This window comes from Cheilinus undulatus, linkage group 12 (genome assembly GCF_018320785.1).
Source record: "Cheilinus undulatus linkage group 12, ASM1832078v1, whole genome shotgun sequence".
Lineage (NCBI taxonomy): Eukaryota > Metazoa > Chordata > Actinopteri > Labriformes > Labridae > Cheilinus > Cheilinus undulatus.
The window spans coordinates 48,519,827-48,544,927 of record NC_054876.1 but is presented as its reverse complement, the minus strand read 5'-3'; the positions used below and the strand labels follow the sequence as shown (position 1 = coordinate 48,544,927).

Below are 25,101 nucleotides of genomic sequence, written 5' to 3'. Positions count from 1 at the left end.
TCCGGTGTGCTGGTTTGAGGGACGACTTTACCACGCTGCCGCGAGGCGCTCTCCCTTCCCCCCTTGGCGTGGAGACTGAGCTGCACATCTGAGACGCATCTTCAGTCAAGCTCTCCACTGAAGTAGGCTGCAGACGCTCTCCTCTGCACCAATGTATTATCGTCCTTCCACAGTGATACATCGGCTCCTCTAAGTTATCTCCAGGGATCTATTGAGTAACTTCTTGTGCTAACTATTGATTATTGTGACTAACCGTGCCTCTCCTTCCTCTGGGGGAAAAGTGGCATTTAATGGCAAAAGGAAGCCTAAATGTGTGAGAAAATGCAAAAAAAAAGCAGGATAAAAGTGGCTAAAACTGATTGAAATGAGAAAAAATGGGATAAAAGAGGCAAAAATGAGTTTAAGTGGCTAAAAGAAATGGTCAGAATTGGCTAAAAGCAGAAATTTATTAAAAATGGCAAGAAATGTTAAAAAAAAGTTAAAAGGGACAAAATTGCAAAAAAAAGGGCATGGAAATAAACAGAGAAAAATAAAGGTTGATGATTAGGTTTGATCATTAAAACCTACTGTATAAGTGTGGGAAACAAACTGATTAATGGGACTTGCAACGGATCATTTCTGAGGTCAAAGTTTCCACTTTTAAGATTTTCTTGGGGATTTCAAATGAAGACAAAGAGCCACAAATCATCACAAAAGAGCCACAGGTTGAGTATCACTGATCTAGAGATTTTCCTGGGGGGTGAGCTGAGTACACTGAGGACAGCTGAGCATGCTCTCTGATGGTTATGTGGAACAGAAACCTAAACAGGTAACACTTTTTCAAGGTTAAATTACACGATTATCTTTGGTCCATTTCCTGAGAGGGGTGTGGTCAGGGGCGGAGTCAGACAGCTCAGTAGAATTTAAAGCCACAGACACAGAAAGAGCTCGCTCTGAGCAGGGCTGAAACAGAGGGGCTTTAGACAAACAAAAATCCTATACTTGAGTGTTTTATCAGCAACAAACTTCACAGACATGTTTTGGGGACATCTGAGACCAATATAAACCTGTCTTAAAGGGTTAGAATATGTCCCCTTTAATAAGAAACGTTAACAGTCAGTACATGAAATGTCAGATTTGACCATAATTACTTATTGATTATTGTTAACTCACATTCATTTCAGTCAGTTTATACCATCATTTATTAAAAAAACCATTATAAAATCCATTAAAAAACCATGATACTTAAAAATATATACATATACATACAGGTTTTGATGAGGACCTTGAATAAATGTGCTTTTTACAAGATGAATTTATTTTTCTTATCAAAAAATAATTGATCGGTTGTAAAAATAATTTAATGCTCTTAGAATTATTACCTCCTATTAATTGGACTACTTGCTAAATAATATTTCAGCCCATGAATAATTGTGTGAATTTACTCCCATAATCCTACAGAATTATCCAGGTTGTCTTTATTATTCTGGGTGTCGGTGTGAAGAGCTGTAGTTATCAGAGAGTCCCAGCTTCAGTCTGTCGATGACAGGACGTCTGCCTTTATGTTCACTTATCCTGTGACAATTCTGTGCTATGGTTACCTGTGAAAGGTGGGACTATTTCCGTTCTAGCTTGGCTGCCCTGTACCTGTCTCCTTTTATTGTTGTCCAGAAAAAAAGCTTGTCCCAGAGACCAGCTGTGCCCTGACTCTGTCCTCAAAGAAGATAGTCTAAAGCATAACTGCCGTTGTCGGCAGGATTCATGACTCTTTAGGAGGTTTTTGTTCTAGTTTGTTGAACACACGAAGTCTTAGCATGTTGTTGGCTATACTGCCCCCTGTAGGAGGTCACAGGACATTACAACGCTAAATAGAATAAAGCAGCAGATTTACCAAACACTAAAAATGATCAGTATCGCCTAATCTTATCTAAAGGTGATCAGTATTAACAGTAAAAATCCTGATCGCTGCATCTCTGAGCTCTTTTCTCTCCGTAAATGTATTTGATCTGTTCTAAGTGTGATCCTCATCACAAAGATCAGGATGCTCCAGACTTTCACTGCAAATTGAATGGAGTGAATTAAACCACAGCACCCCTGGCAATCCCCCCTGCGTTGCTTTCATCACAACACTTTAGAAAACTCCTGAACCAATCGCCAAGTTTCTCCCACCATATGGCAACATTCATTTCAAAGCTTAGAGCACTATTGAACATTTTAGGAGTGTAGTGTTTTCCACCACTAGCTCTAAAAATCCCATCAATTTGATTCAGGAGCTCAATCACCTGCATCCTGTTTGCTCTCCTTGTGTTGTCAAACACATAGAATCTACCAGCAGACCTGGAGACCAGCTGTCTAACATGTCTGTTCCCATCGATCATATCAGAAATGGACCTCCCCCTGAGCTCATCCCCATAGGTGAAAAGCACCATCACGTACTTCTGAGTATCTTTGCCAAAGAGTTTCTCTACAAGCTCAAACATTTTGATTTCCATGTCGTAGATTCTACCGATTTTGACCACGATCACGAAGGCATGTGGACCTGGATCAGCCATCTTTATTGACCCCATGATCTCCTCAAACAGCTTCTTAGGAGTCAGAGTTCTCCCGGTGAGTCCAGGGGTGTCGACCACAGTAACGTGACGTCCTTCCACTGCGGCTGATTTAGACGTGGTCTCTGTGCTGCCCGCATTAAAGCCACTAGCAGACCTGAACTGCTCTGATCCCAGGATGTTGTTTCCTGATGAACTTTTTCCAATTCCTGGTAAGCCGAGGAGCACAATCCTCCTCCTTGGAAGATTCACAGGCTGAATTTGAAGATGGGCAGGCTGTCCTCTCACTAAGGGAATAAAAAAACAGAGAAGAGAGCATTAAAATGGATGTTCATTTATTACAAAGTGAGCTACTTTGGCCCTGCTGTGAGGTGTGTCCTCCCCTCTGGCTGTTTTTACACTTTAAAGTCTCACCTAATGTCCCACCCACAACACTATCTGATTGGCTAGATGGCACACAAGCCATCAAGCCAGGCCTCAGAGCTGATTGGCTCTGTTCAGAGCAAATGATACGTTAGCTGTTCCTCAGTCACTGAGTAGCAGGACTCTGACACAGGGATTTTGGTTTAACCAGGAACAGGCTGTTCCTAAGGAACCAATACTCACGGTCTCTGAGGTGGCCCGACTTTTCCAGCAGCTCCTTGACTTGTTCTGGTCCTCCGTTTTCATTGTTGAACACGTGATATCTTCGTTCAAACTGTTCAACAATCGGTCTGAGTGGACCGTCTGGCTCTGCATTGATGAAATCATCCAGGGACTGATCACCCAGGTCATCTGCTCTGGTGAAGAGCAGGAAAGAGTTGGCTTTTTGGTCCCTGATGACTCTGATAGCTGCCTCTACTGCATTCTTCTGCTCTATGGTGAATCGATCTATTTTAACCACCACCAGGAACAGACGAGGTCCAGAAGACTTCAGGTTTTTCTGGCACCAGGTTGTAATCGTTTCTTCAAACCCAAATACTACTGGAGTGTCGACCACGGTGATCTTCTTTCCAAACAAAAGCGCTGTGACTTTGGAGATTTCTTTTGTCACTGAAGTGAAGGCTCGTCTTGATAAAAATGCTGGTCGACCCAAGATGGTGTTTCCGGAAGCACTTTTACCAACTCCAGAGTTCCCAAGAAGGATGATGGTGAGATCTGGTTCTTGAACAGGAAGTGTAGCCATGTTTGAGCAATACCCAACCTGCTGTAGACAGAAGACCAGAGATTTATTAGAAAGACGTTTCAGGATAAAACTTGACTCTGTTCTTATTCAGTAGGCATGGTAAAAAACACAACCATTTTCCCATCAGCCTGCAGCCCGGCCTCACTCTGCTGAGTTACAGTCACATAAAGACTGAAGGACTCAAATATACAGAGACCAGAGAGGAGAGAGACAGAGAGATTCATAGCAGAGAGTTATCCCTCACTACAGCATATAATCGAGAGCCTGATCATCAACTGGTGGCTTGGGGGCCATATCAGGCCCCCCAAAGCTTCCTGTCAGGCCCCAAAAGATCATTAAATTCAGAAAAGGAGGAAAAGAAGATGTTGTGGTTCTAAGAGTATCCTTTGGCTTTAAATGTCTACAGCTGATAAATGCACTCCACAAACAATTCCTGTTGAAATAGTTTTAGAATTACTTAACATTTGATCTGTTTTTACTGAAATGTACTTCTCAGTCATAACTTATTAGATATTTAAATAAAAAAGGGGTAACGTTGGCAAAAAAATTTGATTAAAAATAGCAATAATAGTGCAAAAAAAGAAATGAAAATGGGTCAGAAAGTGGCAAAAATAGAAGAAAAGTGGCAAAAATGGATAGAAGGGTGTCAAAAAGAGGATAAGGGGTTCTAAATAGGCTACACAATTGAAAAAAAAATTGAGTTAAAGAGGCAAAAGGTATCAAAAGTGCCAAAAAATATGTCCTTGCAAAGTAGTGAAAAGGCATCAGAGAGTGACACACAAGGAGAAAAATGGGCAAGGAAGTGTCAAAAAGAGGTTAAAGAGTGGCAAAATGGGTGAAAAGTGGCAAACATTGATTTAAAAGTTGCACATTGCTGAAAAAAATGCAATGAAAAGGTGTTAAAAAGTTGCAAAAATGGATAAGAGTGGGTAAAACGCTCAGGAAAAGTGGTGAAAATTTTACAAAAATTGGTAAAGTATCAAAAAGGGGTCAAAAGTGTCAAAAATGGTTAATACTAATGCTATATCGCAATTATAGAGGGCCCATTCTCTGGGTTTTTCAGGGGTTTTCTGTTTAGTAGATCCCAGAATGTGATAGGTCGCCCTTTCCCAAGTTTTTAATCCGTTATCTATCCTTCCAGGATGAAAATCTGAATCCCATGTAATGCATTCATTGCTTTCAGGCCATTCTCAGTTATTATTTCAGACCAGATTCAAAAAGATAAATCCAACCACTGATTAATATCCTCACTTAAATGTTCCCTCAGTCTAGCATCTCCAGCCATAGCCTTCAAAGGATATAAGGGGTTGCATCAGTAATGGTTTTATTTGTGCCGCTTTGTAATAACTTTTTAAGCAGGGTAATGGAAGCCCCGCGTTGATTTTAGGTAGCTGTAGGGTTCTGTGTTTTAGTCTCAGTCTCTTTCCTTGCTAAATGTAATCTTGAACTAATCTTGTCCCACTTTATAAACTCTTTTCAGTGACTTCCACTGGAAAAGTCTGGAACAAATACAGTCGTCTCGGAAGTACATTCATTTTTGTTGCCTCCACTCTGGATGTAATGCTCATAAAGAGAATTAGATTCCATCTTCTAATGTCAGACTTTATCTTTGACAGTAAAGGGTCATAATTAGTTACCTTTAGCAGAGTTAAATCCTTAGCTAAGTTAACTCCCAGATACTTCACTGACTTCTCTTCCCAGTCAATAGCATATTTTTCTTTAATGGCCAGGTCTGGCTGATAATGGGATGTAAGTAGCTATTGTGTTTTGTTTATATTCCATGTATAGTCCGATAATTCCTCAAATTTTTAGATTCGACATGAGTGCTTGAAAAGGTGTGCTGGGTTTTGTTAAATAAATCAGGACATCATCCGCAAATTCTTACAGTAGTTCTTATGATGGTTCTTGTGTTTCCTGAGCTCTTACAGTACCCTTTTAATATTGCATATCACAGATCTTTGCTGCAGTAATTAGCCTACAGCCTGTAATATCCCTACTGTCTTACCAAGAACTGAAAATATACAAACAATCACAGGTCATTGAAGTAACATTTCTATTTTAACTGCCAAGTTGTCTTCACAATTTCTGATGTTTTAAATCCATCTTGGGCTGTACTGAGTGAGGAGGAGGCCGCATGTGGCCGCCAGTTATCCACCACTGCTTTATGCCATCTCTGCACACAGACGCTCTGAGGGTTTTATAAAATGTCGGATGTCAAAGAGCTGCAGCTTGGCCACACCTTATTTACTCTGACGGTCAAAACAAACAGTAAAAAATTCAGAAGTTTCTCTCCGTCTGTTTCCTGAGATGCTGAGAGTCTGACATTTGGGCTGATATTTGATTTAAAGTCGACACTTTTGGGTCAGATCTTCATAAAAACAATAAATCCTAAGAGACCGCAAGAAGGCAAACTACAGGCAGGGTTAAGGAGTGAAAACTCAGCCTGCACAGATTTTAATCAGTTTATTTTGAATTTAATGACAGTTTATATCCAATAGTTTGTGCTGCATGCCACTTTACTGTGGTTAAAAACCCAAAATATGTCTGCTCTGTCACAAAATCAAGATAAAAATGGACTTTATACCCATCAAAGTCAGAAAGTCCTCTTTTATTCTTTAAAAGAACATTTAACATCATCCATGCGAGACTTAAACTGATAAATATCAATTAAAAATGTCTCAGAAGATAAAATAACATCATGTTCATGAGTCAGCAGTGATAAAATCAGAGAAATCCTCCATTTACACCCATCCTGCCTTTTTCTGACTGAAGTGAACAAACCGAATAAAACTAGATATATTTATTCTAATTTCGGACACAAAAAGCTGAAAAATAATGCATAAAGACGCCTGTGAAGGTGGTTGATTTACACCAACTGAAAAAGACATTTAACAGTCCTAGTTAGGCTCTTTATTTAGCCTCTAAGTAAAATAAACCCACTGTCCTTTTTACTCAACTTTTTCCGCAATAAAGTTTAAAGAACTTTGTTTTATTTTCAGAGATATTATGCAAGAAGAACAGGCTACAATCTCTACAGTAAAGTAAAGTTTAAATTAAAAACGAAAAGAAAGAAAGAAGGAGACAACATGCACTAACCTGTAGGAAAAGGCAGGGAATGTGACACGATTTCCAGTAAATGAGTCTGAATCAAGTCGCACACATTCACGGGAAGCACTTTTTACGGACCTTCAAAATAAATTCTCATAGTTCTTCTTTTCTTGTTAATCCGAGTTCTACAAAAAAAGTGTGCTCGTACAGTTTATTCACGCCAACCTGGTATGAAAAAGTTTAGATCTGTGATCGTTTTTCTCTAACTCGTTGTTTTTCCATTCCAGAGTGCTTTTATTTTGAAGGCAGGAAGTGGACGCTGTTCCAGTGGAAGGTTTCCTGCTTGTTTGTTTGGCGGAGCAGACTGACAGAGAAACAAAGATGGCAGCGAGTGATCCTAAGGGTGAGTTTAACACTTTAAACCGTTTAATCCCCTACAGAATGATTCAGTTTGATGTAAGAAGCTTAGACTTTTTTATTCACACCTCTAAAGTTCTTGTTTAGTTTTTTTATGTAGTCACTTTCACTTTCGGTTCCAAACAACATGGCGGCCATCTGCTATCTTGGTATAAACAGTTAACCCAGGGGTGTCAAACTCAAGGCCAGGGGGCCAAATCCTGCCCTGGTACAGTAACCCCCGGCCTACAGGCTAATATCATATTCTTATCATAACTGGCCCTAACACATGAGGTCTGCACATTTCCTCCAGTATAAAAATGTAAACTTAACCTTGATGATATCAAATAAAGACATGAAAATGTGAAAAATAAAAGTAAAATAGATAAAAAGAAATATGGGAAAATAATACATTTGTGTTTTTCATTTCATATTTTGGCTTCAATCCATTATTTTGACTTTTTATTTCATATTTTGCCCTTTCAACTTATAATTTTGACTCTATATAATTTTGACTTTATCTTTAATATATGATTTTGACTTTTTATCTCATATTTTGACCATCGATTTGTTATTTTTCCTTTTCACTGAATATTTTGACCTTTTCAATGTATTAATTTGAGCATTATCTCATATTTTGACCTTTAGGAGCACCATTTTAAATTTAAATTCACTTCTGCTTGTAAAACATGATTGTGACTTTCTTTTTGTGTGTTTTCCTTTTTAAAGCATTTTTCTAACATCTAATTTCATGTTTTGACCTTTTGCATTATTACCTTTTACTTTTATCTCATATTTTGACTTTTTAAATTTTTTATTCGGACTTTCATCTCATATTTTTACCTTTAAGGTTCCTAATTTTAAATTTGAGTCATATCTTTGCCTTAAAAACACCATTTTGACTTTCTTTTATATATATATGCCTTTTAAAAGCATTATTTTAACATCTTATTTTGTCTTTTGACCTTTTGAACTTTTAAGTTTGGCTTTTGTATCTCAGATTTTGAGCCTTTAAGCGAATCATTTTGACGCGTACGTGGGTAGCGCCTTAAACCACTCGGCCATCTGCGCTCCCTTAACCGTTGATTTTGATTGATCTCTGATAAATCAGTCTGAACGTTTATATTTTTGATAGATAGATATATCAGGTTAGATTTTTTTTAATGAAAACTAATGTTAGTAATGATGATATCATAATAGTCAGCTTAAGATAATAAAATGAGATTTTATTGATGAAAGCAGTGATTGTTGAGATTTTTATCAATAACAGAGCTGGATAATCAATTATTTATCATTTATCTACTCCTGCGCCTTCTCAAATATGTTTCATTTCATTTCATTTTATTTGTTTATTTGAACAGGTTAAAAGAAAGAACAGAAATAAGTAAAATATACAAAGTGTTTAGTCAGCAAAAAATAAATAATTAAAGAGACAACTCTGTAACAACATAGATAATCATACCTTGTTCGAAAGGGTGTAGGATGAAGTTGATAAAACTTATCTAGTCCTACCCTTTCATTGTTGTGTTTTTAATAATTTAATCTTTCGGAGCAATGTGTAGGAGAACAAAACAGAAGGAGAGATGGTGCATCGCTAAAAAGGCACATTGCTTTATGTTCTAAATCTATGTATCCATTCAGGATGAGATTGATATAAATTTGTTTAAACTTATTAAGTGATCTGCAGGTTTTCATTTCTTCGCTGCAGTTGTTCCACAGATTAACTCCTTTAACTGATACACAGTGTGTTTTTGCGTTTGTACGTACCAGCTGTTTTTTGAAAAAGCATATCCCTCTGAGATTGTGCTTGATTTTTTCTTTTTTGAAACAACTTTTGGATGCCCTGTGGTAGCTGATTTTGATTTGCTTTGTGCATGATTAGAATTGTTTTGAGGTTGACCAAGTCCTTGAATTTTAGTGCTTTCAGTTTGATGCAGAGTGGGTTTGATGGTTCTCTGCTGGTGCTGCTATTTACTGTTCTTGTTGCTCTTTTTTGAAGTTTGAAAATTGTTTCTGTGTTTGTTTTGTATGTGTTCCCACACATCTACACAGTAGGTAATGTATGGAAGAATGGAGGAACAGTACAAGGTGTATAATGATGACGGGTTTATAAGATACTTGACTTTATGTAATACTGCAGTTGACTTAGCTATTTTAGCTGAGATGTGCTGTATATGTGACTTCCAGGATAGTCTGCTGTCAATTATGACTCCAAGGAATTTTATTTCATTCACCCTCTCTATTTCTATGTTATCAATCATGAGTTTCTTTTGTGAGTTAATTGTCTGATTTCCAAATATTATGAATTTGGTTTTGCCTAGATTTAATGCGAGTTCATTTGAGTCAAACCACCTCTTCAGTTTCTTTAATTCATCTGCCACTGTATCCAAAAGTTGTTCCAAATTATCTCCATAGCAAAGCATGTTAGTGTCAGCTGCAAATAAAATGATTTGAAGTGTTTTTGAGGACTCACATATATTATTAATGTAGAGAATGAACAACAATGGACCCAGCACCGAGCCCTGAGGCACCCCGCACTTCACTTTCTTCAGCTGTGATTTACTGTTACTGATTTGCACATATTGATTTTTGTCGTTTAAATAGCTGGATATCCAGGAAAGTGCTAGACTTCTAATTCCATATTTCTGTAGTTTTATTAATAAAAGGTCATGATCAGCTGTGTCAGAAGCTTTTTCAGATCTAAAAATATGCCTAATACGTATTGTTTCTTTTCAATTGTGGATGTTATGGTTTCCACAAAGTCCATAAGAGCGAGTGATGTTCTTTTTGCTCTGAAACCATATTGTTGTTCACACAGTACATTATGTTTTGTGATGAAATCATCTAGCCTTGTATAGAATCGTTTTTCGAATATCTTAGAGAATTGTGACAATGGGAAACAGGCCTGTAATTTGAGAGTATGTGTCTATTTCCGGATTTGAATATAGGTGTGATTTTAGCAGTTTTCATTTTTTTGGGAAAAACACCAGTTTTTAGAGACTGATTACAAATATATGTGAGACGTTTCACCACACAGTCAATGATATTTTTAACCAACGACATATCAAAATCATTGCAGTGTTGACTTCTTGCTCTTAAGCTTGTTAAAAATGTCAGTAATTTCTTTTTCACTGGTTCCCTTCAAGAACATAGATTCACTTACATTCAAGGCTTTACTTTCAACTTCATTCATATTGCTAGTGTTTGCAATCTCTCCAGCTAGACCAGGACCAACACCAACAAAGAAGTCATTAAACTAGTTTACAATTTCAGTTGTGTCAGTACTAGATATGTTGTCTTTAGTTATGAAGTAACCCGGGTATCCATCATTGTTTTTTCTTTTTTCTTTGATAATGTCATTCAGTACCTTCCATGTATTTTTTATGTTGTTTTTATCGTCCTCTAGTAAGTTACTGTAATACTCCTTTTGCTGGTTCTCATAATTCCTGTTAGTTTATTTTTATAGGTCTTGTATTTTGCTTCTGCTTCTTTTGTTCTTGTCTTGAGAAAGTCTTTATACAGTAAATTTTTCTTCTTGCATGCATTTAATATTTTTGGTTAACCATGGCTTTTCTGCAAGCTTGTGTTTCACTAGTTTCTTTACCAGAGGACGTTTTTTTTTTTTCGCAGAGAGCCGTTGTTATTGATATGAATGTGTCATAGGCTTCGTCTACGTCGCCAACAGAGACATTGTTCCAGTCTTGTTTCAGCAGATCATATTTAAGAGATTCAATAGACTCTTCAGTTCTTAGTCTTATTATCTTGTATTCTTTGTTTTCTTTGTTTGTCCTTGAGGAGGTCTGGATAGTTGCAAACACTGGCAAATGATCACTCAAGTCATTTATTATTATTCCACTAGTTATCTTCACACTGATTCCATTAGTGAAAATGTTGTCTAATAGTGTCGCACTATGAGTAGTTATCCTGGTTGGGCGTGTTATTAATGGATAGAGGCTCACACTGTACATGGAGTCAATGAATTCCTTAATGTTATTGTTTTCTTGTGGATTTAACAAGTCAATATTGAAATCCCCACATGCAAAAAAAACAATTTATTTTTGTTTATTTTCTCAAATATACTCAATAGTTTCTCTTTAAATACTTCTACACATGATCCTGGTGTTCTGTATAGCTTATCAGTATATTTTTTGACTTCTCTGTTTCTGTTTCTACAGTGACACATTCCATTACATTGTTTATTGCTTCAGACATGTTCTTAATAGTTTTACTTCTGTAAGTTTTGTCAATGTATACTGCAACTCCTCCACCCTTTTTTCCACTGTTTTCTGTTCATATAATGTATCTCATATCCATCTATTTCAACGCAGGCTTCTTGTTTATCGCTTAGCCAAGTTTCAGAGATTGCTATCACTGTAAACTTGTTCTTGTGTTCTAAATCATCAAGAGTTTGGCCTTTTATTATCATTGTTTATTATATTATTTTCTTTGGTCATTTTATTTTCTATTTAAAATGTTCAAGATACATTTTAATTGAATGAAAAGGATACTACTACTAACACTCATGAACAGTGATTTATTTTAAATTAATTATTTTGAATATAATTTTATGTTGATTTTTGGTCTGATAGATAAATGCTTTACTGCTGACTTGAAGCCTGATAACCATGTACAGGTATGATAAAGACAACCTTGAACACACCTGGATTGGCTCAGTGAAGAGGAACTCCTCCTCCTCAGACCCTCAGACTCTCACCTGTGATCGTCAGAATTTTAATGTTTTTTTTTTCCTCTGTGTGTCTGCAGCTCCAAGAGGGAGGAGCGGGAGCATGGTTGAACCTCTAGGTCTGAGACACTTCATTAAGCATCGCACATTAATTACTCAAACACACATACACACAGTATATTAATACATACTATATTATTATTGTATATATACAGTGCTTAAAAAATGTATTAGACCACCTGTCATATTTGTCTCAGAGACCATCCAGCATCATGAAGTGCTTTAATGCGGACTCTTTCATTTTCAGTCAGCTCTCCATGTTTTACCATTTTGAACAGGAATGAGGGATTTCAAACTGAATTCACCCAAATTTGAGCCGGCTCACTGGGCTTCTCTGAGAAGTCAGAAATGAATCAAGCATAACATTCAATCATTAAAACTATTTTTTTCTGTTCAGTTGCAAGTAAATAACTATAATTTGACATATTAATCAGGAAATATTAATGTGCTTTAACTATTTTTACAGTTTTTTGTAAATCAGTAAATTTGAAAATTCATGGATAAAAATAATAATTCTATTTTAGCATTAAAAATATCATTTGGGTTAAAGAGCTTCTACATATTGGTGTATTAACCATTGCAGAAAGATAAAAAATGATTTTGGTAATTACCAATGCTGTTAATTTAGGGCAGCTGTGGCATTAACCTTACTTTGGTTAGGGTTAGGGTGGTCTAATACATTTGTTAAGCACTGTATATATTGTTGTTGTTGTTGTTGTTGTTGTTTTCACAATTATTATTGTTGTTGGGAAAAAAGAATTGAATTTAAATGTATTTCAAACAAATATATTTGACCAACTACTAAAAAATAAATATCAACATTATCCAAAAAACAACAACTGAGTATAAGTTATAAACAACAATTCTTACCCTAAATAGCATAACTCAAGTAGGTTAAACTTCTACTTTAACAGTCAGTTAAACTAATTACTTATCATTTTTTATGAACATGGTCTTGAAATCCCTGTCTATGTTGCTCTTTTAAAGTGTAATGAACCTCCTGCCACTAGAGACCGCTGGAGCTTCAGTTAATGGCCGCAGCCTTCCTCTCTTCAGCGGATATAAACAATGAGAAGCCCGACAGTGGCTAAGCTTTTAGCATCTCGTAGGAAGACCGCGGTACGACAGTTTTCCAAAGTAGTAAATGGAAATAAAGTGGTATGTGGGCTGTCGAGGGTTAAGCTCACGTATGACTACTCACCTGAAGTGAAAAGAGGCCAAATATCAAAGCAGGATATTAATCTGCAAAGAGGAACGAAGGCGCTAGCTTTCAATGCTAGCCACACTGTGTAGATCAGGCTAACGTCACACCCACTCCTCTTTGTGTTCTCTCGTCTTTAGACTAGTTTTGACTTTTCTAAATATAGATTAATGTTTAATCGACAAGGTAATTATACCGCTAAGAACATCCCTGACTAATGCTAGCTCAGTTACACACAGACTGTCTCGTGTTAGACTGCGGTGCGTTCATGGTTTACCGCAAACTGTAGGATGGATTTGGATTGGTCACTTGGATCGGCGCCGTCAGTCAGATATCGGCTCTATTAATTATGTCCATATCGGACCCTATACCAATATTGGATCGGATCGGTCCCGCCCCTACTTTCTTTCATGGTACAAAAAGAAGAACAGTGCCTTCTGTAGCAAAATGATCTTCATGCATGTAAATGCACCATCTCATGCTGCAAAGACTCCCTCTGTGTCATTGGCTGCTATGGGCATAAAAGGAGAGAAACTCATGGCAGAGATGGGGACTCGAGTCCGCAACTTGGACTCGAGTCGCACTTAAGTCGCACACATCAGTGACTTGAGACTTGACTTGGACTCGTACGCAAAAGACTCGAGACTCGACTCGGACTCGTGGTTTGGGACTCGTGCACAGTCTTCAGTTTTTAATTTTTCCATCATGATCTCTTGTCCCCCTGCCACTCTTTTCCCCCTTCCTCCCCTTACGTTTGACAGTTTGTGCGTCTTTTACGCGCTGCTCTCCTCTCTTCCTCATCTTCCTTCATGCTGTAAAACAATTACGCACAAACGCGACACTCACGCACACACCTACTCTGAAACGCACGCTAACATGTTGGTAGACTTCAGGCTTCAGTCTGTTGAGGACAGAAGTTTCAGAATACCTAAACTCTTTCCTCCTTAAAGCTCCGCGTCAGCGCTGTTAGTGTGTGTGTGCGCGAGCTGTGTGTGTCTCTGTGTCACCCACGTGAGCCATGGGTGTGCGCAATGTTAAAATATTATTTGGTTTATAATTCCCTTAATATCATATGCTTATGGGAAACAAATTAATGTTAGAATCTCTGCGTTGTCGCTTATTGAGAATGAACGGACATAGAAGACGATAGGAACATTAAAACTTTAAATACAGGGGAGCAGGTGGCCTAGTGGTTAAAGGCGCTCCCCATGTACACGGGCGGCCTGGGTTCGAATCCGGCCTGAGGCACTTCACCACATGTCTCTTCCCCACTCTTGACCCTGTTTGCAACTCTATCCACTGTCCTCCTCTATCTGATAAAGGCACAAAAATGCCCCCCCCCCCCCAAAAAACCTTTAAATATAGTTCATGGAGGCAGTGAGAAACAGAGACAGACAGATAACAGGCTGTAACAGATACCTAAATGAGTAACTAAGGAGTCCAGGAGATTCCAGCTGAATAAAGTCATATTTAGCTTGATTTTACCCATATTAAAAAATTTACACCATAAATGATGACAGAAGTTTCTATAGGAGAATGTAGAAATACTCAGCATACTCTGATGAAGACTTGTCTGAATGAGAAATAGAAACGCTCATTGATTTTTTATTTTATTTCAGATTAAACAGTTCATTAACAGTTAGTGTTTTTGTGTTAGTATAAAATTACCACCATTAAAGAAGTATATCTGACAGATAACAAGAACATTTAATCTCCAGTGTCTCAATGCCTGTCTCTATCAGTGAAGTCTGACTCATGTGTCTGTAGTGTTTCATATGTACACAGAGAGGAGCTTTATTAGAGGAGGGCTGATATTGATCATGATGATGAGGGAAGAAAGAGAGAGCATGTGTTTCATCTTACAGCAGAGGTACATATGATATGTAGCACATATTCACAACAACAGAACTGTCATTTGCATTAATATTTAGGAATATAAAAGAAAAATGTCATTTGCATAATAATGTGGAAAACAGTTTAGAGTTATAAATGAACCTCAGAGCTCTGTGATACAGAGTCTAGAGTGTGTAAAATCTGAGACAAAATTACTGTAGTCCAACACTGACATTAAAGTGACAACAACCAGTCTCTGAGTCTCAGCAACAGGGGGTCCCGGGTACTTAAAACAAAAAGTAAGGCAATTTGTGTTTGGTACATTATTTTTTTGTTGTAACAATGCTTCTTGGTAATAAATCTTATACCGTTGGAAAGCCTGTTTATCACCCTTTTAAATGATGCCACATTTGTAAGGATCATGCATCTGTGGGATGAGCAGCAGAGCTGAGTATGTGGGTTGCACCCATGAAAAATGTGCCAAATCTTCTCTGCCAATGCCAAACAGCTGATTCTGCCATTGACTCTTGTTTGGTGAATTTGATTGTTGAAGTTTGAAGAAACAAGACATATTGAAAATTTAACAGTTTGTTAATTTAGCAAACAGGAGCCTCAGTAGCGTGGGGAAGAACCATACACAGCCACAACAGCCTGGCTCCTCCTCCTCATGCTGGTCACCAGCCTGGTCGCACACTGCTGTGGGATGGCATCCCATTCTTCAACCAGCATTTGTCACAAGTCAGCCAACGTGGTTGTGTTGGTCACTCTGGCACCAACAGCACGTCCAAGCTGATCCCACAAGTATTCAATGGGGTTAAGGTCAGGACTGCTGGCAGGACATCCCATCCTCTCCACTCCCAAATTCTGGAGGTAGTCTCTGATAAACCCCGCTCTGTGGGGGCGAGTGTTGTCATCTTGGAGGATAGAGTTCTCGCTGACAGCGTGAGAAAACAGTATTCTTGGGGTGTTGTCTTCTTGGGACGCCCACTTCCTGGCCTGTCTCTGACATTCCCCGTTAAATGGAACTTGGCCTTCAGTTTGGAGATGGTACTAGGGTTCACTCCAAACAATGCAGCGACTTGGTTTTGCGGAACACCAGCTTGAATTTGCCCAACCAACGGGCCCTATCCAGATCAGTCAAACATGGCGTGCCGATTCTTGAAGCAGACATCTACTGACCACTGTAGCAGGGCCCACGCTCACAGGTGCAGCACCTGGGAGTACCAGAAGCTCAAAACAAGAGTCAATAGCAACAACAAAATAAGCTGTTTGGCATTGGCAGAGAAGATTTCGCACATTTTTCATGGGCGCAACCCACATACTCAGCTCTGCTGCTCATCCCACAGATGTATGTTCCTTACAAATGTGGCATCATTTAAAAGGGTGATAAACAGGCTTTCCAATGGTATAAGATTTATTACCAAGAAGCATTGTTACAACAAAGAAATAATGTACCAAACACAATTTGCCTTACTTTTTGTTTTAAGTTTATGTCCTGATTTTAAACCATACAAACTTAGGTTTAAAAAAGCAGTTAATTAACGCTGACTTCAACTGTCATGTGGTCTTGTGTCAGCCTTCAGACTCGTCCTCGTTGGGAAAACCGGAGCAGGAAAGAGCTCCAGTGGGAACACCATACTGGGAAAAGATGCCTTCACTGCAGCTGTCAGTCAGTCCTCAGGTGAGTCTAACAGCACAGGTGGGACCAGTCCTGTTTCAGATTTATCTAACAGTTATATTGTTTAATCCAGATCCTGCTGGATCATGATAATATAAAAAAGCTTACCTTTTTGGTGTTGCTGGGTGCCAGATTAAGAGGGGAGTTAGAAAAGGCTTTAAGATTAATCTAACTGTACTCCCATCACTACTGATCATCTACAAAAATGACTTCAGTCTGGAACACTTAGTCTTTTACTGCAGTTATTAATATTTGTATCAAAGCAGATTGAAGGAGGGTAAGCCAGAGAGGGTCACTGCTGAAAGGCCAGGATGTACTCAGAGTACCAGCCTCAGATGTATCTTGAATGAATCTGAAATTCTAGATCAATCAAGAATATACAAGTTCAACTTTCTGAAGTAAATCACTGGAAAAAATACATTTATGATACTCAAATTTTTAGAAACCCGTTTATTAAGTAACTGGCTGAGTGGCGGACTGATTGATTGATTGATTGATAGATTGTATTATTGGTCATTGATTAATTGTTCTCTCCTGTATTTTGTCCTCAGTGAGCAGACAGTGCTGTAAACACTCTGGTCAGGTATTCAGCAGACACCTGACCGTGGTCGACACCCCCGGTCTCTTCGACACCTCCTTACCTGAGCTCACTGTAAAGAGAGAGATCTCCAAGTGCATCAACATGTCAGCCCCGGGGCCCCACGCCATCCTGCTGGTCATCAAGGTGGCGCCCTTCACCGGAGAGGAGAGAAACGCCGTCAGGCAGGTGGAGGAGATCTTTGGAGAGGACGCCTGGAAGTACACAATCATCCTCTTCACCCAGGACGATGTGGGCGGAGCAGACATAGAGAGCCAGCTGGAGGGGGCGGGGCCTGAGCTGCTGGATGTCCTGAGGAAGGCGGGGAACAGGTATCAGGTGTTTAACAACAACAGAGCCAACGATCGGGTGCAAGTTCTGGATCTGCTGGAGAAGGTGGAGAAGATGGTGTCTGACAATGGAGGGGGGTTTTACTCCAACTACACCTACCTGGAGGTGGTGGAGCTGCTGAATAAGAGGGAGGCGGAGCTTAAAGACTTCTACAGGAAGAAGCTGGAGGAGGAGCTCAGAGCTGTAGAGGCTAAGTACAAGCTGCGGGAGGCTGAGGAGGGGCGTCCAGTCATGTCCAGTCGCTGGAAGGAGGAAGTGAAGGAGATAAAACGATACTATGACTCTCTGAACGCCTCGACTCGCCATGTGGTGGAGCAAACCGTGGACACTGACCACTTAGAGGACATCTGTGAGTACCACAGGAAACTGAAGATCACACAATGAAGAGGCCCAACAGGACGTGGCACACCAGAGAGAATCAATGCTGAGGGATAGATCTCACTTCTATCAGGGCAGAGACGATGATAAGGAAGGACTGAACCTTTCAAAATAAAACAATAGACTAAACGGGCCAATCAGAGCTAATGCACATATGAAATAGTATCAGTCAGGATCTTGGTCAGGAGAAGAACATCATGTTAAAGAACATCCTTCAGTCTGGTTATTGCCCTTCTTTACTAAAGAAATGTCCAGTTTTGATCAAACTGCTGTAGCTGCGTCCATGATCGTCCATGATCCCGTGAAGCCATCCTGAGATTCAAAGTCTGTCTATTTTACTTTGTGGAGCATTTTCTGAAATTTTTCTTTTTTTAGACTCAGTTTTCCACAGATTGGTGAACCTCTGCCCATCTTTACTTCTGAGAGACTCAGCCTCTCTAAAATGCTCCTTTCACATCCAGCCATGTGACTGACGTTGATAGTTAACGTCATTTGTGTCAAAATGCTTCTCCAGCTGTTTTTCACTTCTTACTTTTCCAGCCTTTCATTGCAACGTCCCTACTTTTTTTTTAAATGTCTTATGCTGCCATCAAATTCAAAATGAGCTAATATTTTTCATGAATTTGTAAAATGTCTGTCTGATATGTTGTTTTTGTTCTATTATGAGTCAAATATGGTTTTATGAGATTTGACAATCTTTGTTTTTATAACATTAGACACAGCACTACAACTTTTTTGGAATGGAGACTGTAGTAGAGAGATATTAACGGGAATAGTGAGGAGTTGTGTATTCTGATGAGGATGATAAAGTGATATTTTAAGACTTTTTGACCTTTAGTGATTTTTTTTGTGCCAATTCTTCTTTCATTGTTTGCTGGAGATGTTTTATTTTATTTTGGATTTAAGTCATGTTTTTGTCTACATCACCGTTATTCCTACCAGTCCTCAGCTATGATGAACTGTTCTGTTTATTCATGATTATTGCTGTAATATGAGCAGGAGGATTCCTGTTTGGATTAATGATGAGTAAAGATGTTATCTGGTCTGTTTTCATGAGACTAAAAAGTGATGATTTTATTACCAGACATGTTTATCCCAGTATAAATGAACATGTTGGTCTGTAAATGAGTCTTGAACATCTGTGATTTGGTCCCCCTGCTGTCATTATACTGATTTTAAAGCAGAAAAGTGCCACTGCACCTTTATTACTACTCATCCAAGTTCACTTTTAGATCTACGGTCATCAACAAAGGCAGAGTAAGGAAGGTTTTATAAGCTCTTATGACATCATCTTCAAAGAAGGAGTAAGTAAGGGTTTAGAAGCTCTGATGACATCATCTTTAAAGGGAGAGTACAGAAGGTTTTTTTAAGCTCTGATGACATCATCTTCAAAAAGAGAGTACAGAAGGTTTTATAAGCTCTGATGACATCATCTTCAAAAGAAGAGTACAAAAGGTTTTGGAAGCTCTGATGACATCATCTTCAAAAGAAGAGTACAAAAGGTTTTGGAAGCTCTGATGACATCATCTTCAAAGGAAGAGTACAGAAGGTTTTAGAATTTCTAATGACATCATCTTTAAAGGGAGAGTACAGAAGGTTTTTTTAAGCTCTGATGACATCATCTTCAAAAAGAGAGTACAGAAGGTTTTATAAGCTCTGATGACATCATCTTCAAAAGAAGAGTACAAAAGGTTTGGAAGCTCTGATGACATCATCTTCAAAAGAAGAGTACAAAAGGTTTTGGAAGCTCTGATGACATCATCTTCAAAGGAAGAGTACAGAAGGTTTTAGAATTTCTAATGACATCATCTTCAAAGGAAGAGTACAGAAGGTTTTTTAAGCTCTGATGACATCATCTTCAAAGGAAGAGTACAGAAGGTTTTTTAAGCTCTGATGACATCATCTCCAAAGGAAGAGTACAAAAGGTTTTGGAATCTCTGATGACATCATCTTCAAAGGGAGAGTACAGAAGGTTTTTTAAGCTCTGATGACACCATCTTCAAAGGAAGAGTACAGAAGGTTTTAAGAGCTCTGATGACATCATCTTCAAAGGAAGAGTACAGAAGGTTTTTTAAGCTCTGATGACATCATCTTCAAAGGAAGAGTACAGAAGGTTTTTTAAGCTCTGATAACATCTTCAAAGGGAGAGTACAGAAGGTTTTTTAAGCTCTGATGACATCATCTTCAAAGGAAAAGTACAAAAGGTTTTAGGAGCTCTGATGACATTTTTAAAGGAAGAGTATGGAATGTTTTATAAGCTCAAGTGAATTCTGCAGTTTTAAAAGCAACATTCAGTGAGATCAAAGTCCTCTATAGTCCACTATATAGTCCACTTTAGTGTTTATTGCAGCCTACCTGTTCATTTAATTAGCCTCATAGCAGAATTGCAAAAGTAATTTTTTGTTTGATATTACCCTAACTCCGCTCTCCTAACACCTCTGATTCAGTCTGTTTTGTTTTTCTGAAAACCTCAAAATATAACTTTAGCAATTATGCTATGAGCTAATGATATTTAAATGAGTGTTAAATGTTTTTGTGAAAAAAATGAAAGTGTTCGTTTAGTCTGTTTCTACCCTTCCTCTGCCTTTAGATGAGCCCGTGTGGTCGTGTCTGTGACCAATAATAAAACTCACAGACAGACTAAGAGCCTGTTAACCACTGACACTGCCTGCTTCTTTTTACCCAGTTCACTTTTAGATCTACGGTCATCATCAAAAAAGGCAGAGTACAAAAGGTTTTAGAATCTCTGATGACATCGTCTTCAAAGCCAGAGTATGGAATGTTTTATATTCTCTGATGCCATCGTCTTCAAAGCCAGAGTATGGAATGTTTTATATTCTCTGATGCCATCGTCTTCAAAGCCAGAGTATGGAATGTTTTATATTCTCTGATGCCATCGTCTTCAAAGCCAGAGAATGGAATGTTCTATATGCTCTGATGACACTATCTTCAAAGCCAGAGAATGGAATGTTCTATATGCTCTGATGGCACCATCTTCAAAGCCAGAGTATGGAATGTTTTATATTCTCTGATGACATCGTCTTCAAAGCCAGAGTATGGAATGTTTTATATTCTCTGATGCCATCGTCTTCAAAGCCAGAGTATGGAATGTTTTATATTCTCTGATGCCATCGTCTTCAAAGCCAGAGTATGGAATGTTTTATATTCTCTGATGCCATCGTCTTCAAAGCCAGAGAATGGAATGTTCTATATGCTCTGATGACACTATCTTCAAAGCCAGAGAATGGAATGTTCTATATGCTCTGATGGCACCATCTTCAAAGCCAGAGTATGGAATTTTCTGTATGCTCTGATGACATCATCAACAAGGGCAGAGTAAGGAATGTTTTATAAGCACTGATGACATCATCAACAAAGGAGGAGCACTTATTCATGATTATTGCTGTATCTTGTCCCTTTTATTGAGATAAAATGGTGATGTTTTTATTAACAGACGTGTTTATCCCAGAATAAATGAACAAGCTGGTGTGTAAATAAGCCTTGAACATCTGTTATCTGGTCCCCCTGCTGTCATTACACTGATTTTAAAAAGTGTAAATGCACCTTTATTTCTACTCATCTAAGTTCACTTTTAGGTCTACGGTCAGTGTGCCTTATCTACGTCAGATGATTCCTGATTCAACCAGGGCTGGACACTGACTCTTGTATTCGTATTCAGTAGATTTATAGTGAAGCAGTCATTTTAATCTGATTGAAGAACTTGATTGTTCCTGACTGCAGTTTTAAAAGCACCATTCAGTGAGAGCAAATTCCTCTATAGTCCTCTATAGTCCACTTTATTGTTTATTGCAGTCTGCCCCTGTTCATATAATGAGTCTCATAGCAGAATTGCCTTAGTCATTTTTTGTGTTATATTTTTTCTTTTTCGTATTTTACATGATAAATATCAGTCTGGGAGGATTGACATGCTCTCTGTGCTCTTCTGCAGCACACAGCACTGACATACGCCGTGGTGCTAGGGCCCCTCACTGCTGTAACTGTTGGAGTTTAAATCAGCTGTGACTGAAAGTGTGTGTGGCTGTTTCTCTGAGCTACTGATTTCACACACACTCTCACTGTGATCACAGCAATACTCGTTTCCTGCTTCTCTCTGATTGGTTGGTTTGTCTCTATCGCTCTCACTTCATTGTCTGTCAATTCATGACTCGTTGTCTTTACCAGAGACGACCATCGTTCTCACACCTCCAGGTACGTCTCTATACCTGATCAGAACTATCTTTAATTTCTTTAATTTCTATTTCATACATGATTTAATTGGGTTTATTATTATTATATATTTTTATAAATAATGTCTATATGTAGAGTTTCAGCAGGTCAAAGGGCTTCACTGAGACATAAAAAACATTTATAACATAAAGAACACCTAAAGACATAACAGGGAGCAAAACAAATTCATTTGAAGAAAAAAAAAACTATAAGATAAAATATTTAAGTGTTTGTATAGTCTGTTTCTACCTTTCCTCTGCCTTTAGACGGGCCTGTGTGGTCGTGTCTGTGGTCAATAATAAAACTCACACGCACCGACAGACTTAGAGTCTGTAACCACTGACAATGCCTATTTCCTTTCACACAGTGATTGACAGCAGAGAGGGCGGAGCCAGCTGCTATGTTGTTCCTGGTCTGGTTACTGATGATGATGATGATGAAGATGAAGAGTTACGGTCAGTTTGTGTCTGTCAATCAGAGGTTTTTTCCATGGTTACAAGACCTTCAATCAGCTCCTTTAAAGGCATAATACGTAAAATCTTCACACTGACATTGTTTACAGTAATCTTGGCAGCTTTGAGAGTAATGAAAATGTTTACTTTTAAAAAATGTAACAAGATGATTCATGTCATGGCAGAGCCAACATGACAGACATAACATGCTTATTGTTTCCGTGGAAACCCTGGCTATAACATGATATCATCTTCAAAGGCAGAAAATGGAATGTTCTATAAGCGGTGATGACATAATATTCAAAGGAAGAGTAAGGAATGTTTATGTGCTCTGATGACATCATTTCTAAAGCAGATGATGGAAAGCTTTTTGAAGCTGTGGATGTTAGGATCTTTTACTCTTAATTCTTGACAAAAAACATCGTTGGAAGCTTTTAAAATAAAGGAAAGACTGTAGGTTTTACTGTGTTCTAATGAAGAAAATAAAGGTATGTTCATGCTGATTGGCTGACTGTTTCTGACTCCAGCTTATGAGATCGTCAGCGCCCGCCAAGGGGAATCTGTCCTGCTGACCTCACAGAAGCTAAAGGGGGAATGGCAGCATCCTGATTGGGATGTCAGGTGGACACATCCTTATCTGATGGTGTCACTGAAGAAGAAAAATGGTATGCTGTGTCACCACGAACGCTGCAGCCTGCAGAGAAATGGCACGCTGGCATTCAGTCATGTGCGGAGAGAGGATGCAGGGAACTACACTATTGAGGTGTTTGATCCCATTGGGAACAGACTGTTGAAGGACATCATCCTGCTGAAGGTGGAGGGGGCGGGGGAGTCACAAGGTAAAAATATAACAGCCAATAAGCTCATTAACCCTATGGAGTACATCCACACGTGAATGATTTTAACATCCTTCAAAGTCCACTGAAGTTTTTTTTCATTCATTTTCTATCTATCTATCTATAGATAAACAAATGTATATAAAGATATATATATATATACAAATATATCAAAGCTGAGGTCAGTAAAGTAACAGCTGATCAGTCTCTGCAGGCAGCAGTGGTGTGTGGGTGAGTGTCCCTATCATCCTCCTTCTCCTCCTCCTCCTCTGCATCATCATCGTAGTCTGGAGGAGGAGCCAGAGAGTGAGGTCTACAGGTAGGACAGCCAATCAGAACACAGACTGAGCTCTAACGTAGATTTAACAATCGTCAGCAATCATCAATAATCATCAATAACTACTAGTATATATTCATGATTGGGTTCTCTCTCTGCAGTTCCTGTGGAGGAAAACCTGTACATGATGATGCACGGTAACCGTGGTGACCAGAAGAAAGGGGAGGAGTCTCACTATGGTAACACATTCACATGCAGACAAAGATGCTAACAGATGCTAACATGCTAACAGATGCTAACATGCTAACCTTTCCTCCTCCCCACAGTGCATTGTGACCCTGTGGTTTCCGTGGAAACCCCAAACACAGGGCAGGAATATGTGGATGAAGAAAACATTTACGTGTAACATCGACCAATAAGAGCTCTCCTCATGGTTGCTATGTTACAATGTCATTTAGCAGATGTGTATTATCTGGTCAGGTGTTTCTGGTGTTCAGGACCTCGTCCAAGGGTCGACTCTGGATCCACTTTGGGACCCAACTGGGATTCAAACCCCCAATCTCCTGTAGCAAAGTGATGTAAATTACTGCTCTCTTCTGCCATTTTTACCGTGGATATTAACAGATAAAGGTCACTCTTTGACACCAGATATACGTCAACATGAGTGCCATCTTGGAGAGGGACAGCTTAGCCGCTGTTTCAAACCATTTCATAATGAAAGAAACTCCATCAGTGGGAGACTTTTATTTTGATAGTACCTACTTTAATTTTAATGACCTTCATTCTGATAATAAAGACTTTTATTTTAATGACCTTCATTCTGATAGTACAGACTTTTATTTGAATGCATTTTATTCTGATAGTACCTACTTTTATATTAAAAGACTTTATTCTGGTAGTACAAACGTTCATTTTGAAAAGACTTTTATTCTGATAGTACAGACTTTTATTTTAATGGCCTTTGTTCTGATAGTGCCTACTTTTATATTGAAAAGACTTTTATTCTGATTGTAGACTTTTATTTTGACGACCTTTATTCTGATAGTACAAACGTTCATTTTGAAACGACTTATATTCTGAAAGTACAGACTTTTACTTTTAATGTCCTTCTCATTGAACAGATTATATTTTATTGACCTTTATTTTGATAGTACAGACTTTTATTTTAACAGTATAGTCTGCTATTTTAATACTTATACTAATATTTAATTTAGGACTTTTATTTTGACCAACTTGTGTAGATAGTCCAGACATTTAGTTCAATAATATAGACTTTTCTTGGATAGTACAGACTCATTTTAATAAAACAGAGTTTAATTTTGATAGTACAGACTTTTCTTTGAACATTACAGACTTATTTCGAAAGTACATTTTTTTTTTTTTTTTTTTTTTTTTTTTTTAGTTGTACAG

The 25,101-nt window shown here is 38.3% G+C and overlaps 2 protein-coding genes across 2 annotated transcripts; one reads left to right on the top strand and one right to left on the bottom strand.

Moving 5' to 3' along the window:
- Positions 1-1,039: 1,039 nt before the first annotated feature.
- LOC121518440 (GTPase IMAP family member 8-like) lies at positions 1,040-6,828 on the bottom strand. The gene is made up of 3 exons (XM_041800748.1): positions 6,790-6,828; positions 3,135-3,714; positions 1,040-2,815 (listed from the first exon to the last, which is right to left on the bottom strand). Exons 2-3 carry the CDS (start codon positions 3,691-3,693, stop codon positions 2,058-2,060), a joined length of 1,317 nt encoding a protein of 438 aa, XP_041656682.1. The 5' UTR covers positions 3,694-3,714; positions 6,790-6,828; the 3' UTR covers positions 1,040-2,057.
- Positions 6,829-7,092: 264 nt separating this feature from the next.
- Positions 7,093-18,498, top strand: LOC121518865 (GTPase IMAP family member 9-like). The gene is made up of 4 exons (XM_041801534.1): positions 7,093-7,144; positions 11,902-11,940; positions 16,492-16,596; positions 17,145-18,498. Exons 1-4 carry the CDS (start codon positions 7,123-7,125, stop codon positions 17,903-17,905), a joined length of 927 nt encoding a protein of 308 aa, XP_041657468.1. The 5' UTR covers positions 7,093-7,122; the 3' UTR covers positions 17,906-18,498.
- The last annotated feature ends 6,603 nt before the right edge of the window (positions 18,499-25,101 follow it).

Bases quoted from the DNA above. Each gene is read 5' to 3' on its own strand.
- LOC121518440 (XM_041800748.1), bottom strand. From the start codon at position 3,693: ATGGCTACACTTCCTGTTCAAGAACCAGATCTCACCATCATCCTTCTT. The intron at 2,816-3,134 runs GTGAGTATTGGT...TTATTCCCTTAG, and splicing joins GTCGGGCCACCTCAGAGACC to TGAGAGGACAGCCTGCCCAT.
- LOC121518865 (XM_041801534.1), top strand. From the start codon at position 7,123: ATGGCAGCGAGTGATCCTAAGG. The intron at 7,145-11,901 runs GTGAGTTTAACA...GTGTGTCTGCAG, and splicing joins GGCAGCGAGTGATCCTAAGG to CTCCAAGAGGGAGGAGCGGG. The intron at 11,941-16,491 runs GTCTGAGACACT...GTCTTGTGTCAG, and splicing joins GAGCATGGTTGAACCTCTAG to CCTTCAGACTCGTCCTCGTT.